The sequence below is a fragment of the Mytilus californianus genome, unplaced genomic scaffold, assembly GCF_021869535.1.
Source record: "Mytilus californianus isolate M0D057914Y unplaced genomic scaffold, xbMytCali1.0.p SCAF_41, whole genome shotgun sequence".
Taxonomy (NCBI): Eukaryota; Metazoa; Mollusca; class Bivalvia; order Mytilida; family Mytilidae; genus Mytilus; species Mytilus californianus.
The window spans coordinates 1337988-1357500 of NW_026262692.1; the positions used below are offsets into that span (position 1 = coordinate 1337988).

General features: G+C 32.7%; 1 protein-coding gene across 1 annotated transcript in view; it reads left to right on the forward strand.

Moving 5' to 3' along the window:
- The window catches only part of LOC127699815 (macrophage-expressed gene 1 protein-like), a 59146-nt gene extending 49975 nt beyond the window's left edge, over window positions 1-9171 (forward strand). The window contains exon 2 of the mRNA XM_052203188.1: window positions 6304-9171. Within this exon, the coding sequence (XP_052059148.1) occupies window positions 6316-8394 (2079 nt within the window). The 5' untranslated portion in view covers window positions 6304-6315 and the 3' untranslated portion in view covers window positions 8395-9171. The remainder of the gene's footprint in view (window positions 1-6303) is intronic.
- The last annotated feature ends 10342 nt before the right edge of the window (window positions 9172-19513 follow it).

The following is a 19513-nucleotide window of genomic DNA, read 5'->3' on the forward strand; positions in this document are numbered from 1 at the left end:
CAACCACCAACAATTAGTAATCTGAACTTAACTACTAAAGAGATTTAAAAAAAAATTAAAATAAATACAAATCAGACAGGTGTATAAGAATAGCAAGTAGTAAGCAATGACAAGTAATTTCAATTGAAAATCGTGTTTATCAACAAATAAGCAACCACAATTATTGTGCTTAACAACGGTTTAATAATGGGTTCCTTTTGTTATCTGAAGTATGAATTTACCATCATTATTTATTTTGATGAAGCTCATATCGAACATAATAACTCATGTGTTGCTAACCACAACAGACACCAATTAAATTAAAAACATATTCAAATGAATTGGTCATATTATTCCCACAAAATAGCATAAATGAAATCAGATTGTCAAATAATTTACAGTAAGCAATGAACAGTCGGTCAAATCTTTATGCTTCACTAAATATTTATTAAAAACCTACCGACAGAAAAGGAAAATTATAAACATATGAACTCCAAAGTTATTATACTAGCATTCATATAAAGCAAAGTCAGAAAAGAAAGTCGTCATACCGAAATTCATAAATATAAGTCAAGGTTATGAATATAGTATTGGCAGTATCATTTACATAAAGGAGAGGCAAAGGATACCAAAGGGACATTCAAACTCTTAAGTCGAAAATAAACTGATAACGACATGCCTAAAAAAAAGACAAACAGACAAACAACAATACACAAAACAACATAGAAAATCAAAGACTGAGCAACACAAACCCCACCAAAAACTGGGGATGATCTCAGGGGCTCCGAAAGGGTAAGCAGATCCTACTCCACATGTGGCACCCGTCGTATTGCTCATGTAAGTACAAACCCGGTGATATGTTTACTTCAGTAGGTCACATTCCGGGGAAAGGGACGAGATTGTTAACGGCCAATCAACTCATGATGGCGTCCGTAAAATTAACGAAGCGACGATTTCAACTTCACCACTTTGAACTCTTAGTTTAATAGCTTCCTTGTGAGCAGCAACCCTCTATCAAGGAAATCATGATAGGAAACACAGGCCCTGGAATATCGTATCAACTGGAATATATATACTTCGTATGCAGGCGCTTATGGAATGTTACATAGAAATGGAAAGTTCACAGTTCGGAAGCTGAAATCATCTCGTTTGTCATAAAGTTTTGTTTTAAACCGACCCTCATTGTAAATTTCTAGATGTAAATCGACATATGAGGCAGACTTAATGGTATCTGTTGTATCCTTTATCACAAGTTGGATGAGTTAGATGTGTCAACATAGTCACCAAATTTTGAATTATTTAGTGAGAGAACATCATCTATACAGCGGAAGTGAAACTAAAGGATACTCTAACTTCTTTTCTTTCTTCCTAAGAAGTTCATGTATGAAGTCAGCATCATGTGAATACAGGAATGCCAAATGTTTGTTGAAAAACACGTCCTCCAACGTAACAAATATGTTGTCAATCAAGAAATCAAAGCGTCTTGATGATGTAAATTTCAGAGAATTTTTGTTTGAATCAGAATGATTTTTTACAAAGTACGATTTATCCCTCCCGAAGACAAGACACTTGTATTTACGTAAGCAATTCTTTTTTATGAAACAAAGCATGACCAAACATTTTAATTTTTCTTTTAGTTTGGAATGGGGAATAATTGTGTAAAGTGTAGAAAAGTCAAACGTTTTAATACTATTGCAAGATAAAATAATTTTAGATTGTACGTACTTTAAAAGATCTTTGGATTTTTTTAATATCCACATCTAATTTACGCCACCTCTAGAATAGGTAGTTTCACTTTAACTTTGAATTCTTGCTTTGATTGCTCCTCACATAGTTGTTATTAATTTGGAAAGAGGTTTCGTGGAGCACTTTGAAGTTCCTCTTCTCATGTTTAGTTGAAACCATATCCGGAAACCTTATTATTTTCTCTTACAGGAATACAACCACTTCGGACTAGGTCAACACTTGTTGAAATTTTCTTTTGAATAATAAAACCAAAAATAAGAATATATGAAATTGAACTAAATGGGCATAGTTAACCTATTGCTCAAGTCAGAAGTACCTGTTTTGTACTGCCCTACCTCTAGGAACCAGTGTATTATTTGATAAGTCATAGGTTTGACAATTAATAATTGTCACTTGATATAAATTTTAGACAAACTAGTTATAAATGCTTGAAATTGTAGAAATAAACACACATATTCCTAGCTGCATACTTAAAAAAACACTTCATTAGTCTGTTTGCCATGGGTCTTATCTAATTTGTATATATGCAAGAAAAATATGTTGAAACTAAGCCATTTTTTGGTGTATGTTTTTATTGGCAATTCAAAACAGGAGCTAAGAAAATAGAAATGCTATTTCAACAACAATCTGTTATTTTATGAAAAAAAAACTTATCACATTAGTAAGTGCAAAAGAGTCCTTAAATAATCTTTAAAAATGAATGAGATATGAATAGGGTATCAATAGATATAGGAAGATGTGGTATGAGTGCCAATGAGACAACTCTCCATCCAAGTAACAATTTATAAAAGTAAACCATTATAGGTCAAGGTACAATATATAAATTACAGTATAAAATAATTACCTAAAGCTTGCTTTCAGTATAAACCTCACTGTAGACGGAATTATATTTTTTCCTTTGAAATAGCTTCTTGTAATCTATTATACCAATATATTGTTGTTATATATTTTAACTGCACTTTTTCATATTGCATGTTTTCATGTTTCACGTAGGTTTTGTGTTGTCAATTAATCAATATAAAAAGAGTGATGGTTGGATCTAAATAGTGTTAAAATTCCACTTGTGCATATGTTTGTCCATAGTCAGGCCTATAGTGAGTTGTAAGCTTATGTCATACTAGAATCATTATTTTTTATCTTTGTGTCTTTTTTGTTTTTCTTATTTGAGAATTTTGTCTTGAATGCGAATCGGTGAGTTTTTTTTATTGAATTTGAATGTGAATTATTGTAGGTTTTTTTATTCTCGCGAGATGATTTAAGATTTGACATTTTGTCCCAGAAGATACTGGTCTACTTTGATTTTTTTTGTTAACTTTGCATAAATCTTCAAGTTGGATTATTCTAATTCATCAGGAATGTTTGAGAGAACTGCTACGAAAGTATGCACCAACCTTTATCATATTTCAAACATTTTTTTAATGACCTATCTTACTCTTTCAAATCCTTTTTTTAAGATTTTCCACGATAGCAATTAAAAATTTTAACGATGATGGGAGTGTTTTTAAAGACCTTGACTGGCTGTAAAGCCCTAGCACGGTAGGAATCAAAATGAGTTTGATTTAAAAAGACCTTATTATAAAGTTAACTCAGAAGATGTAACTGAATATTTGAAAAACGTATTGAATGGAAATTAAATCCTCATATTTCAAGGGGCACCTCTCTGTATTTATATAATAAAGCGATGTTGTCTGCACTGCGGTAAATTTTCCCCTGGTTTTAACTACAAATATAACATAGCTTTAAGAGAGTCATGTTTAGGTATTTGAATACGTAATAACTATTGGTACGTGATATTCTGATTAATTGGAGACCAAGGAATAATCTCATAGCCCGTTCTGTTTCGTTTGTAATATTATACATGCATGGACTTGTCAAAATTGTAAACACTCAATTTTCAAATTCAGATATAAGCGCCAACGTAGACCATCACGAATTTTTATAAAGTGAAATGTTTATAAGAGTAGAGTTGATAGCTGAAAATTTAATGATGGTCTATGTTGGTGCTGATGTCGAATTTCGTCCTCAAACATTAATTTATTGTAGATTTTTGACGACTTTCGTCGTTCGTAGTCTTTTCAAGGTCTCTGTTTGCACACATCTGAGTACATTATACCCCCCAAAAAGGTGCTACAGATCATTTCACATGCAGGATTGGGTTCAACTTCAAAGTTTTAAAATTCGTGAAAAAGTGGCCAGAAATGGCCATTATGATACCTTGTCCTTTAACAGAATATCTATCAGTATAATCTCCTACTTTCCAAAATGATATACACTGCACTCTGTTACATCGTTCAGGGAAAACCAAAAATAAGTTATTTTTTGTTTGATTGGTAGACGATTTTTTTCTTTCTATATTATCCATGAATATATTGTTTTATCAGTTACAAGATAAAGTTAATTTAGGTTCTATTACTTTATTTTGACGCTATAGCTGATAGATTTAAAGATGTGTTTCTTACGTCCAGTTGTAAATATGGTAAGCGTATTAGTAATACAAACCATGAATAACCAAATATTAATGTTAAATAAATCAGATAAATGAGCTATTGTGAATACCACTGAAAAAATGCAGTAGGGATGACAAATTTAGACTTTATTAATGGAGGATTATTTCTTCTCAATTTAGTGTAATGATCGTTACTATGCAATACAGAGTTCCATTATTCAAACACTAGTTAACACCAACCACAGTCAGGTTTTTCGTATATTTAACAAAGCTTCTTGTTGACAGTATAACTATCGAGCACTTATTCAAGTGATGAACAGCTTGATGAATTACCTGTTGTGTTTTTAATTATTGTCCATTATTATCTGAAATCGTATATGCACATCGTTGAAACGTTCGATAAACAGGTTTGGAAAACTGATAGTTGAGCACATTATGCTATTTGATATGCATTTAAGCCCTGACAATATCCTGTTCTAATCAAATAACCATTTTAGCTATTGTTACCAAATCGATGTAAAGTTTGATATTGACTTCTGTCTAGTAAATGTCTAAAACTTAACCTGAATTTTCAATGTTTGCAATATTTTAGACCGAAACAAATGAAACATAGCTATAATGTTTTATAGTTAAAAATAGCTTTTGGTGAGATTATCTTGTGAGTTTCCATATCTTATTGGATATAAAAACATTGCTCTTATTGGTTCATTTTATAAGTTTGTTTGTTTTTTCTTGAAATACCCCTTTCCCAACTTTCTCAATTATATTTTATGTTTGGATTACTATATTTCAATTCAATCAACAATCTCTGATAACAATAAGACATATAGGTATGAACGTTGTTATTTGAGTAGATATTAACAAATTAGAACTTGTAATAGTGGAAAGAGTCTCATTTCGGTCACTATTATCATCCATGTGCATGTTTCATTGTATAACGCATATATTAATACTAGTCCAATTTGAGCTTGAATTAAGTGAAATAGATCGTAGAATTTAGATAAGTAAAACAAAAGTCAATATAGCAAGTTTGATTCTGTTATAGGCGTAGTACTACTAATTCGGCCGGGTCAAAAAGAACATTAAAAAAAGTAGTACAAATTACAAATAAAAAAAGTTCCTACGTCAATACGTAAAATGTTTGGATAATGGAAGCTTGAAGGACTTGGAATCACAGTAGAACCCTTTTTAAAAGTTCCTTTTGAATAATACAAAATATATGAAATTAAAATAGGAGGGCATATGTGCACTGCTGCTCAGATCAAAAGTACCTGTTTTTTTCACAACCCAAATTCCGAGGACCAATGAGTTCTAATATGCAATTAAAGGCATAATGATTTTTTTTCAGCACAAGCCAGGATAAGGTAAAGTTTTGAACTTGAGACAAAATAGCTATGATCGCTTGAATTTGCAGAATTTTACATAGAAAGCAATGGGCTATGTATTAGTGGTATTATTCTCTAATAACTGTTAGTATGAATAATTCTTCAAGACGTAAGCATCGATCTCCAAGACGTTAATGACGCTGGTTGTTGAGTGATTATTAAGATATGAAGATAATGTAAAAACAATTGAAGAATTAAAAAGTTTCCAAATTCATCAATAGTTCCAACACATTCGTTTTCCCAGGAAAAAAAACGATTTTGATTTGTATATGCTTACGCAAGTCCATAATTTTTAAAGCTATGAATTTGGATTATATGAACACATATATTTTCAAGATCATACTACTATGGATTGTCATGAAACAACTTAGAATAGGGGATTAATTTTATAAATACCTCGACTAAATTACTAGCAAAATTTCCCTGGAAAAGAGGACTTCTCAACTCAATTGCAACATGTTTTCGCGATCTTTTATCTCTCAGGAACAGAAACTTCTTTCATTCTGTCATTTTACCCGACTGCATCATTTTGATTAAATGTGGATGCGCAGAGTGGGTGATGCAAGCGTAGCAGGGGACAATTAACCTATAGATGCAACCAATCTCACTCATTTTTGAGTTCATGCGATCCCCTCAATAAGTGTTGTTCACCTGGAATCACATCTTCTAAATTGATTTCTGATATTTTGATATCAGTTAACCTTTCTTTTTCTCTTATTTATAGACGATATGTTTTATTTATTTCAGATATATAGAGGAATGCAAACTATGGATACAATTTTATTTATACAGATGTTATTTTATTCATCATTTTTATCCAATGTATATTCAAACAGAACTTTTCCGATTGGACACCCGAGAGCGTGTGACATCGAGACAAAACCATTTTATGTTTTTGAGGTTCTACCAGGTCTAGGATGGGACAATCTCGTCAACAAAAACAGAGGAATGGTTATACATTTTAACTATTCCAAATGTAAAACTACTGCGGACCAACGTTATTTGATTCCTGATGGAATTGTCACAATACCGATCAAATCAAGCAGTATGCATGTGTTCTCAAAGACGTACGATCATTGGTCCGATTACAAAACTGATACTTCATTTTCCATCAATCTAGATGCATCTGTGAAAGACGAAGGCACGATTTCAGGCAGTTTTTCGACCGAGTTTGAACATGTAAAATCAAAACAGATTGAGGACAAATCGTTAACAACAAAAGTTCAAGCAAGATATGTAAGGTATACAGCGGAAGTTTTATCTGATGCTCAACTAGATCCCTCGTTTCGTTCACGTTTGCTTAAAATAGCCAATCATATACAACACAACCGCAAGTCGTCAGCACGCTACGAAAGCGAGTTACTCGTTCGAGATTTTGGAACACATGTTATCACAACAATTGACGCTGGGGCATCTATTGTCAAGGTTGACCAGGTAAAATCTTCAATAAAACAGGAGACAACAATGAATAAGCTCTCAATTTCACTAGCCGCTAGCTATTCTTTTCCAATCCTTGAGGACTATAAAGCATCTTCAAAAATTTCAATTTCTGATAACGATATTGAAAAGTACATAACTCATTTAACGGATTCGAACATCAGGACATATGGGGGACCGGCACTAAATCCTGACAATTTTACGTTTGGAAAATGGGTCTCAGAAATTGCTGACGATTTAGTTGCAGTTGACAGAAATGGGTTTCCATTAGTTCATTTCGTAACAACAACAACACTACCTGAATTATCCGAGTATCTTGTTCACGAGTTAACACAAAGTATCAGCACTGCAATTTTGACGTATTATACACACAATAAATATCCCGGATGTACAAAGATGGATGCACCTAATTTTAGTTATATTGCTAACGTTAACGATGGCACATGTCATACTCCTTTAACAAACTTTAGCTTTGGGGGAGTTTTTCAGACATGCGACCAATATGGGGATCTTATGGATGAGAACCTTTGTGGACAGTTTGGAACAAAAAATCCAAAAACACAAAGTTACAGCTGTCCAGTTGGATACGAACAAATACTTCTATACACCAGCGAAACATCCAAATCTCAGCAACAGCATACATGTCAAACTTGTTATCTATTCTTTAGTTGCTGCAAAGACGAATCATACTTCGGTACAGCAAATTTTACCACCTATTGGTGTCATGCTCCAAAAGATTCAGCGGTAAGTCAGCATAGCGGATATATATTCGGAGGACTATATTCTGATACAACCAACAATTTTGTTACACAATCTCAATCATGTCCGCGATTTTACCTACCACTGACAATTACATCTAACGTTCATGTATGTGTCAGTGATGATTACGAACTCGGGACAGCGTTCGCTGTTCCTTTCGGAGGATTTTACAGTTGTTCCAACGGTAATCCGATGGCTTCAGTTAATGCTTCGAAATCTTGTCCGCACGGATACAGCAGCCATTTAGCAACCATTGACAATAACTGCGAAATAATGTATTGTGTTTTCACAGGTTTTTTATCTAATTTAAAATCTCCTCTCTTAAAAATTCCTCCCTTTACAAAGATTCCAGCAGAAAGCATTAAACCTCTCGCTAACGCTAATTATATTATATCGCATAACGGACAGTCCTGGATGCATTTAATTGAATCTGCTACTACAAATCATGAACTAGAAGAAAACAAATGGACGCCATCACAATCCGCTCAAATGGAAATAAGCAATTTGATCATAAAATTTAACAATAATCAAGTTAAAATTCCTGCAGAAAAAAACATTTCGAGAGCTACCGGCTTCGGACTGTCAGTGGGTTTTATGACTACACTTTGTCTTACTGTTGGGATTATCGTCGTAATAAAATGAAATCGCCAAATAAGACTAACAATAAATGCAAGAAGAAGAAAAAAAAATTCGAAAATAAAGTCTTGAATTAAAATTGAATGACATAAATCAATAGTTTAATTTTGGATGTAATACGTCTTCTGATTGGCTGAAAGTTTTTTTATATATCAGCTCGATTTAATCAATTACATACAAAAACAAAAAATTATATATAAAAACAAAAAATCTTCATGTGATTGATTATTAATCGATTGCATATGTCAGTAATCGTGCCCATACCTTGTCATATATTATGAAAATGACAAGGTGACAGGGATAGTAAAAGATTTAGCTATCTGTGCAACTACGTTGCAAAAAAAGATATATACGAATTAAATAAAATAATATTATTTTGCAAGAATAATAGTGCAGCATGCTAATCGGCCTTTATCCACCTTTTTCCGATCGAAGGTAGATCTGGTGTACATTAATGCAAGCACATGAAGCAGATGTTAGGCAATAAATCCAGACTGAGATTTGAGATGAGGCTCAATGTTCAATGAAATATTGAAGTAAAATTTAGAATATTGAAATACTATTTCTATTCACAAATATTAACGCATAATTTGAAAACTTTCTCACTTACTGTCATTACAAAAAAATAAATATTTCATTATTGTGATTACAGAATTAAAAAAAAAGGTTAGTTTTCTGACATACAGAAATATGTCAAGAAGATTTCTTTTATTTTTTCCTTGATTCATCAGTGGTCCCAGTGATATATTATATAAGGTTAATTAAAGATTAGGATATTATTAAGTGATTAGTTATGCATTGGTCTTTTTTTTTTTGTCTCGAGGCTTGTCTCATTGGGTTGAGGGAAAGCCGATGAAAATTGAGCTGGCCGAGGACAAATATTAAGGTACAGAAGTAATATCTTTCTTACTTAATTTATCGTTTTCTGTGTTTTATTTCTTTTCACAAGATCTTTACATTTTGTACTTTGACCGTTATCTATTCCGATCTGAGTTTCGTTTCATGAGCTTCAATGTCAAATGATCAGATGCTGTTTCGAGGTTTTTTTTTACATTTTCTGTTTCTGGAGACTGAAGATTTCTTCACTCTTTTCAGTAACTATAAAGACTACTAAGTGTTACAATTCATATTAAGACGCAATATATAAATAGTAGTTTTAAAGTTTCGGCTATTGCATTGAAGATGCAGAAACAAAAAGAAAATGAATAAAATTATGAGTTACTTATGATATTTGATCATAAGACAACTATCCATTGGCCAACTGATCATAGAACAATTCATAAGCTTGGTCCGGTTAAAACATTTCACCTTTAAAGAACATCGGAAAGAAAAGTAAACAGTAAATTGAGTTGCAACTACTTAACTGTAAAAAATGCTTTTAAACAGTTAAATAGTTATGAGGGTATGGATGGGTTTTTAATGTCCGTATTCTTTAGATTATCAGGGCATTTTTCTTTATCCTTAATGATAACGCTTATACCTGTGAACCTATGTAATAAAATTGCAGGTCACTGAAGAAGGAAATCTCAGGTTATAACGCGTACGAACTTTTGTCAGCTGAATTTAAGTATTTAGGGGACATGTTTTTTTTATATTTTAAATCAAACAGTTTCCAAAACATGTTCACCTGGTTAAATATTAACCGATATGAATTTAAGACTTTAATTTTCTTTTTTCAATGCATTTATAAGCCATTGAAGTATTAATGTATCATACCATGTCATCTAGTTATCTAAAGATGCACAAGCGTTAAGCTTTACATTAAAGTATGGCTATGTAGCATCTAACTAACAGGGTGGTGTTTAACGACCTTGACTGGCTAGTAAGCCCTAGTATGATCGATATGTAGCAACAATTGGAGGTAGTTGGTATTATTATATTTAATGTATGCTTTCAAAGGAAGTAGATATGAAAAAATAAATTTCAAAATATCAATTTTTTAAATGTTCTTAGGTAAAAAAATAATAGAAAGTAGTATTCTGATATGTATTTGCATTCACTTTGCCTTATATTTAATCTTTTTACCCCAAAAAAATCATAAATGCAAGGAGTATATATTGTGAAGGATGGCAAAAAAGGGGGAGTAACTCAAATTTTTTGTCAAACATTTTTGAAATGCTCTTACAGCCAGAAACAACCTTTAAATTGTAGCTAACAAAAGACACAAATCAATAGTAAAATTTAACAAGATTTATCATACCATTTTACAAGAAATATTACACAAATAGAAATGTCAACTTAACTGTTGAAATATATGTCCGATCTTTTGTCTTTTCTTTATCCGGAATTCTTCTCTCAACTGTAACGGAATATGGTAGAAGGTGAACTCCTAGAGAACCTTAGAAGGGAAACTTCTAGAATATTGTAGAAGTTTAAATTACGCATCGTTGATTAGGATCATTTAGGAATTATTGTGTTATTCAAAATAGAAAGTTCTAATCATTGATTACATGATTGTTCCAGTGATTTCCAAACTGCATAATTATAACATTATTTTGTAAACAACTATAACCCAATTAAATAAACACTACAAGGCCCAACAAAACAGAATAGGCCAAGATAAACAAACATGATAGGTACAATATCATAAAACCTCCCCTCCTTAAAAAAAGTTTGAGTGTAACGAGAACTTTTCATGAACAGTATATACACAAATATATAGTATGTATACAGTGTTTTAATAAGATCTAGATAAAGCATCTGCTATTACATTATCTTTACCTTAAATATGTTTTACAATAACATCATATTCCTGTAACAATTAACTCCACCTAGTCAACCTCTGGTTCTTGTTTTTCATTTTTTGTATGAAGGTGAGAGGATTATGATCAGTGTAAACAAGAATAGGATGCATAGTGGGATTTAAATATACAGCAAAATGCTGAAATGCAGATAACAGTGCAAAACACTCTTTTTTAATAATTAAATAATTTTTCTGATGTTTATCCAATTTCTTGGAAAAATATGAAATAGATTTCTCAACATTATCATCTGTTTCTTGATATAAAACAGCTCCAACTCCTACATCACTTGCATCAACGGCAAGTTTGAATTTTTTTTTAAAGTCTGGAGTGATCAGAACTGGACTGTTTATTAAAAGTGATTTACTATTTTCAAAAGCATTTTGACTATTATCACTCCAGATGAATTTAGAATCTTTCGGTAAAAGAGGAGTCAATGGTTGAACAACAGTAGTAACATTTGAACAGAATTTCCTGTAAAATCCAATCATGTCTAAATATATCATCAGTTATTTTTTATTTGTAGGAGGAGGAAATTTGGTAATTGCATCCACTTTAGCCATAATAGGTTTCACTTGACCTTGGCCAACTGTATGCCCTAAATAATCAACATTGGCCTGACAAAATTCACTTTTACCGAAATTTACAGTCAAATTTGTTTGTGACAATCTATTAAAAATAGCATATAAATGTGTTTGATGCTCTTCCCAGCTATCACTACATACAATAAGATCATCAATGTAAGCATAACAACAGTCTAAATCTTTTATAACATTATTGATCATTCTTTGAAATGTAGCTGGAGCACTTTTCATACCAAACGGCATGACAGTATACTGAAATAAGCCGTCTGGTGTGACAAAAGCTGATATGTCACGAGCTCTCTGTGACAAGGGTACCTGCCAGTAACCTTTCAATAAATCAAATTTGCTCACAAATGTTGCTTGCCCAATATTATCAATGCAATCGTCTATCCTTTGAATCGGATAGGAATTAGATTTTGAAACTGAATTTACTTTCTGAAATCAGTAACGAAACGACAGGTTTTATCTGGTTTGGGCACAAGGAGACAAGGAGAGCTCCATTCACTGTTACTCGGCTCAATAATATCATTGTCAACCATATATTTGATTTCCTGTCTCATAAATTCAAGTTTTAGCGGATTGAGCAGATAAGGATGTTGCGTAATTGGAGAAGCATCGCCTACATCAACATAATGACAAACAACAGTGGTTTTGTTTGGCACATCTGGAAAAAGATTTATAAAAGCAAATACCAAAGATTTCAATTTTTCTCTACGATCAAAAGTCAGATGTGCAAGTTTTGAGTCTAAATTTGACAAAATTTCTGAATTTTTCATCTTACTGTTTGTTCATTAGTCCTAGAATCAAAAGGTGGTTGAATTATATCTGGTTTGTATGATCGTTTTTCAATTTAACCATGGCTAAAGTGGCAACTGGTTTACTCACATCTTCATTAGTACGTTCAAAATATGGTTTTAACATATTAATATGACACACTCTAGTTTGTTTGCGCCGACCTGGAGTTTTTACAATATAATTCAAATCATTAAATTTACTCTCTATTGTATAAGGGCCAAAATATTTAGCCTGTAAAGGATGTCCAGGGTCTGGCAAAAATACAAGTACCTTATCAACAGGCTCAAAAACTCTGGCCCTGACATCTTTATCATTCCATATTTTCATCTTTTTCTGAACAGTTTTTCTGAGCAACTTGACAAGCAGTATACAATTTTTCTTTTAATCTAGATACATAGTCAGTGTGTTCAGTAATCCATTTTTTCCTTAACCAATTTTAAAGGTCCCCTTACAGTATCACCAAACACCGGCTCAAAGGGGCTGAAACCAAGGGTTTCTTGAACAGCCTCTCGGACCGCAAAAAGTAGAAAGTGAACACCATCATCCCAGTCCCTGTCAAATTGAAGACAAAGAGGTTCTAATCATGTTTTTCGATGTTTGATGAAAACGTTCTAAGACACTTTGAGATTCTAGATGATAAGTACTTGACCTATACTGAGCAATTCCTAACTGGTATACGACCTGCTGAAATAAACCTGACATGAAATGTGAACCCTGATCGGACTGTATGACTTAGGAAGTCCTACTAACGTGAAAAATTTGATAAGAGGTTTGACAAAAGCTGGTGTCTTCAAATACCTTAACGGAATAGCCTCAGGAAATCGAGTGGATGTACACATAATCGTCAATAAATACGCATTTCCAGTCTTTGTCTTTGGTAATGGTCCAACGCAATCAATTAGTACTCGGTTTGATGGTTCTTCAAATGCTGGAATTTGTAAAAGTGATGCTGTTGGTATTTTCTGGATGGGCTTGCCAACAACCTGGCATATATGGCATGATTTGCAGTATTCTTTGACATCATTTTTAAGTCTGGGCAAGTCTTCTTTATACCTAAATGTCCGGCCAATGGTGTGTCATTGGCAAGGCCAATAATTTCTTGCCTATGGATTTAGGCACCACCACTTGGTATACCACTCTCCATTCCTCCTCTGGGATAGCATCAGGTAACCTCCATTTCCTGATTAAAATTCCGTCTTGATGGTTGTAGCATTCGGCCACTTTGTGTGCGTCCTCCTGTGGCTGAGCTCTCTTTCGGAGCTGAAGAACCTCAGGGTCTTTATTTTGTTCTTCCACAAAATTTAGTTTGTCTAATGAATGGCTGTACACGTCTGGCCATGGCATAGATACACTTAGGAACCGTTAATGTCGGCAAGGAAAGTGTCAGAAAGGTCCATATAATCATACCGGTCTTCTTGTAAATCCTCATTTTGTTGTTTTCTTGGTATCGCCCTAGAAACAACACAAGCTGGACACAGTTTGGCATCATCTTCAGGTGATTTAACATCCTCCAACGGTTTACTGGTAACAATCGGTTTAGCAACCACGTTGTTTCTAGCTAGATGATTTCCTAGCAATAATGAAACACCTTCAACAGGGAGATCCCGGAGGAGCCCCCAATTTCTGTTATGGTCAGAAATCATCCTTAAATTGTAGCCAACAAAAGACACAAATCAATAGTAAAATTTAACAAGATTTATTATACAATTTTACAAGAAATATTACACAGATAGAAATGTCAACTTAACTATTAAAATACATGTCCGATCCTTTGTCTTTTCTTTATCCGGAATTTTCTCTTAACTGTAACGGAATATGTCTAATAAGTTCAAAATCTAGTATGATGTAGTTAACGTAAATAAAAGTGTCAATCCAACAACTCCAGAGAACTTCAGAGAATCCAAGTATATTAATGTCTCATTAATCTAATTTCGGTGTCTGTATATATAGTTGTCACGGAAACTGCTAGAACACTGTAGAAGGGAAACTCCTAGAAAACTTAAGAAGGGAAACTCCTAGAGAACCTTAATAGGGAAACTTCGAGGAATATTGTAGAAGTTTAAATTACGCATCGTTGATTATAATCATTCCGTAATTAGTATGTAAGTCAAATAGAAAGTTCTTATCATTCCATCAGTATCTATGATTGTTCCACAATTTCTAAACCGCACAATTGTAACATTATTTTGTAAACAGCTATAACCCAATTATATAAACACTACATGGCCACACAAAACAGAATAGTCCAAGATAAACAAACATGATAGTTACAATATCATAACAATGCACAAATTATTTATTAATTTGAGCTACGGTAATTGGCGTTGATTAACAGTGTGTTTGACACCAAAACTGTCAAGTGAAGCCATGCACTTAATGAATCACTTAACTTCACAGTTAACACAGCTAGTTGAACTTCAATTTCTAGGAAGAATTACGAATTTGCCAGTATTTCAAAGGAAAATTACTTATGAAATCAGTCTAAAGGCTCAAGAACCCGGGTGAAAACGGGTCATTTTCCGAATTCCCGGGTTATTTAATGACCCAGCGGGTATTTTAAAATTCCCGGGTGAGAGGTGAAATTTTCGGGTATCACCCGCAGGATACGGGTCAGTTGACAGGTATCTAATTAAAGAAAATTAATTTTTAAAATCACTATCTTGAGAATTTTACAGTTTAAGACTGTCTTATACTGTAAAATTCTCAAGATAGTGATTTTACAAATTAATTTTCTTTAATTTGATGATTTTTTAATTCATCACACTCTTCATTTCTGTAATCAGTATTGCATTACCTTTTTCTTGTATTTACCACAGTTATTCTTTTTCCTTTTGCACCCAATTATTCTTCATTCCTTATATTGTTTGCTCATTTTTCTCTATTCATAATTTTTTTACCATATACTTAATATAGTAAACACCATGCAGACCCTCAGATATGAAATCGACATGAAATGAGCTTTGTGATTATCTACAGACCCGTTTTCCGCAGCTGACACATTACATTGTCTGCTTACAGGTTGCAATTGGTACAGCTGTTCCACAAACCACTCCTCTTTTGAGGAGATATATAATATTGATAGATATTTTGTTTTGTTTACGTACTGGTTCCCAGATATGATATCTATGGTTCATCTCATAGAGACACAACTTGGAAATGTCACCCGTATAAACACGCTTGGATAGCGGCCAACTTGAATTCTGAGGAAGAAACCGAAGTTAATGGAGGGGTAATACAGAATAAATGTTGAAAATATGGCTCACAGCCCTATGTTTTGACCTTTGAAAAAAAACAGTAGTGCATATTAACTTTGCATTCTGGGATATAATTTGTTTACGAAACTGCATAGTAAATGTGGCACAGTTTTAGCCGTAAAAGGAGTTCCTATGGGATAATGCATTGTTTATTATCATAGAAGTGGAACCTATATTGGGAGAAAAAAGAGAACATGTAGAATTAAACCAAATCTGGTTTATCTTCATTGATTTAATAATATTAACTCAAATACAATGTTTTATAATATTTCATGAAGATTGAGAAAATTCCGGGCCTTAACTATGACTCAGCATAAATTCACAGTTTACAGTATGCATAGTTTTCCTACAGCCCTGCATGCAAAGGAAATTCATAATATATGCATATTTTGTAATTTAAATTATTAAGGAGTGCTTATATTTACTCTTCTATGTTATTGAAACTCATAGATCCTTGATAAATATTGTTGTTGGGGTGTTTCTGTCCTGTCGAAAACCCATAAGTAGGCCGTAACACCTGAATGAGCTTTCTTTTGACCGCGGCATAAAATAATACAAGCTAGAGTTACAAAAATACCCCAATGTTCTATCCTAAAAATGTACTAAATATTCTATACTCACAGAAACAACAGAATTATTTAGCAAATGTGTGACCCCAGAGGCAAAAACAGAGAAAAATCCCTAACCCTGGTCATAAAACAGATAATATTGTTCAAAAGTTACATGCAAAAGAATAAGTTTTTTAAATGACACCAGTTAAAATTCGTTTTTACTAGTCCAATAATACAAGTTTAACAAAATTAAAGTTGCTTCAAGATTAAAGTGTTACTAACAAGTGTACTTTTCTTTTGTTTCCTATTCTGACATCGGACTCGGACTTTTCTTAAACTGAGTTTTACTGTGCGTACTGTTGTACGTTTGTTTTTTCTACATTGGCTAGAGGTATAGGGGGAGGGTTGAGATCTCAAAAAACATGTTTAACCCCGCCGCATTTTTGCGCCTGTCATAAGTCAGGAGCCTCTGGCCTTTGTTAGTCTTGTATCATTTTTAATTTTAGTTTCTTGTGTATAATTTGGAGTTTAGTATGGCGTTCATTATCACTGAACTAGTATACATATTTGTTTAGGGGCCAGCTGAAGGACGCCTCCGGGTGCGGGAGTTTCTCGCTGCATTGAAGACCCATTGGTGGCTTTCGGCTGTTGTCTGCTCTATAGTCGGGTTGTTGTCTCTTTGACACATTCCCAATTTCCATTCTCAATTTTAGTGACATAATACAATACACGGGGCCAGTAAAATTCATACGGTACAAGAGCGAGTGAAGCTCGAGCCCATTATGGAATTTACTGACCATGTATATATTGTATTAGGTCAATACTACACTGTGTAACGAATTGTTCTTACCGACTACCATAACATTGGAATTAAGGCGTAGTTATACACCTTGTTATCACAATTTTAACACAACATTTAACCGAATTTTCAATTATTTACAGTAAGAAAGTCATCGTCTCTAAGTCATGTTTTTGTCTAAAGGCATGAACAATTATAATTATGTATCTTTACAATACACGTTAGTTGTGAGAACGACAAGGTTTCTTTTAAAAAAAACGTGACCCTATTACTAAGCATGTATCTAAAATAAACTAAGCCCACTGATCGTGTATTTAAAATAAAATACGTCCACTGACCTAATACAGATTATAACTGTTTCTACGTGTTCGCTTTTTACCAATGACATTCCTAGAAGTGTATTGGAGGTAAGATCAGAAAATCTTTTGAACCATTTCGTTCAAGATTTCTATTTTTACAACTATCTCATTGTATGATATCCAATGTACGTTTTACGATAATCTAAAATTACACGGCATTTAACTGCATCTTCCGATCTTATGTATTCAGTAAATATAGAGGAAAGTTTCGATTAATTATATCATGTATATTAAATGTGATGCATTGTTGTAGGTTGCCTATGTAACCCTTTTTGAGGTTAACTATGAAAACGGACTGATGGCAAACCTTTAAAATATTCAGTCAGAAACAAATGTTGCTATTTGAAAAACTAGTTTAAAAGTATAAATTATAAGTGGTAGACATATTGAGTAAATGCCTGAAATGAATATTAAATAGAATCAGTTTCAGATGTTATTGAGAGCTGGCATTAATAATAGAAGGATTTATTCTTCTGGATGGTGTTTTATACATGCAAAAGTAGTAAAAAATAAAAACAACTGAAACTACCCATACTCCCAACAAAATTTGAAAACTAACAAACAAAAACAAAGAAACGCTTGAAAAACACATTCATAATATAAATAAACAGAGTGACTAGCACCACGTAAATTGAAATGCATCAAATATCATTGAAACAGAATATTAGGGTTGGTGCTTTTATACCATAAAACAAGTTAATTGATATTTTTGATCGATAATAGCTTCATGTTTTACATCAAATGTTTGAGCAGTAGGGTTCAAAATTACCCAAAATATCAAACTTTTAAAATGCGTGTTTTATAGCATTTTACTGATAATTTACAAATTAATATTATCACGTTTGAAAATGGCGCACTATCAAATATCCAAGTATTATGTCTGTTACACAATATCAAAATTGCATCGACATAATTTAAAATGCAAATGAACTGTTTCTTCCAAGAATAACAATTTTTGTTAAAGGTTTAAAAGTTTCCCCACTGTATTTTACCAAGTATCACGAACAAAGTTGTTTTAAATAAGTGAACTATTTAGGGTCATCCAGTGAATATCTTTTGTTTAAATTACCAGACAGTTTCGCGATGGTTTTTATTTACTTTTTAGTAACCTGGTTTTTATTTACTTTTTAATAACCATTAGGAGTTAGCTTAAAAAAAGTACTTCCAAAAACCTAACCGTGTTTTTATGTTAAAGTCGACCAAAAGCGAAGGTCGTTACTTGTAAATGTCATTCAAGAGCATAAAAGATGCATCCCGTAGTAAAGTCTTAAATTAGGATTATATGTGAAAAATTTGCAGATGTTTTTTAAATTCAGAATTAAACATAGTAAGACATATCTTTCTTGTTGGTGCTGACTACATATATAAGTCGTTTTATAAAAACAACAACCATCCCAACATGTCAAAAAAAAAAAAAATACAAATGTAACAAAAATGCATCCAAAAAAATAAAAGAAAAATATTATCAATAAATATACAGTTTGAAGATAATTATGATACACTGTCTCGTTTTGTTCGTTTATAAACTTGTAAGTAAGAATATGATCATAATTTAAAATCTTTTGTATTTTCTGGTTTTTACAATTTTTCCTAAAAACGTGCCGTTCATTGTCTTTTAAGTTTGTCTATTCAGACAAGTATCGTTGCCCTTTGGGTAAAGACCTGATGTAAAATATCAAACTATCAACATCAGCTTAAATTTGGGTGAGAGACCATTCCTTATGATAGTTTGGTTTCGTCTTCAATAAGTACCAATCATCCGACTTTAGTTTGTAGATTTCCATGCAATAATGATGGTGGTAATATTATAACGCAATTAACGCGATAAATTTAATCTCAGGAGCAATAAATAATTTTGTCATTTTGTAATACAAAAAATGCTTGTCACTGCCTTTTATGTTAGAAGATTAAAATACCCGGTATTATGTATATATGCAATAGATATCATCTTATAGTGGGAATCCAGGTGTGTTGCGTTTCAAGTAACACATTAATCCTGAGACATCTTGAGAAACATGACATGTTCCATTGTTGTAAACTAA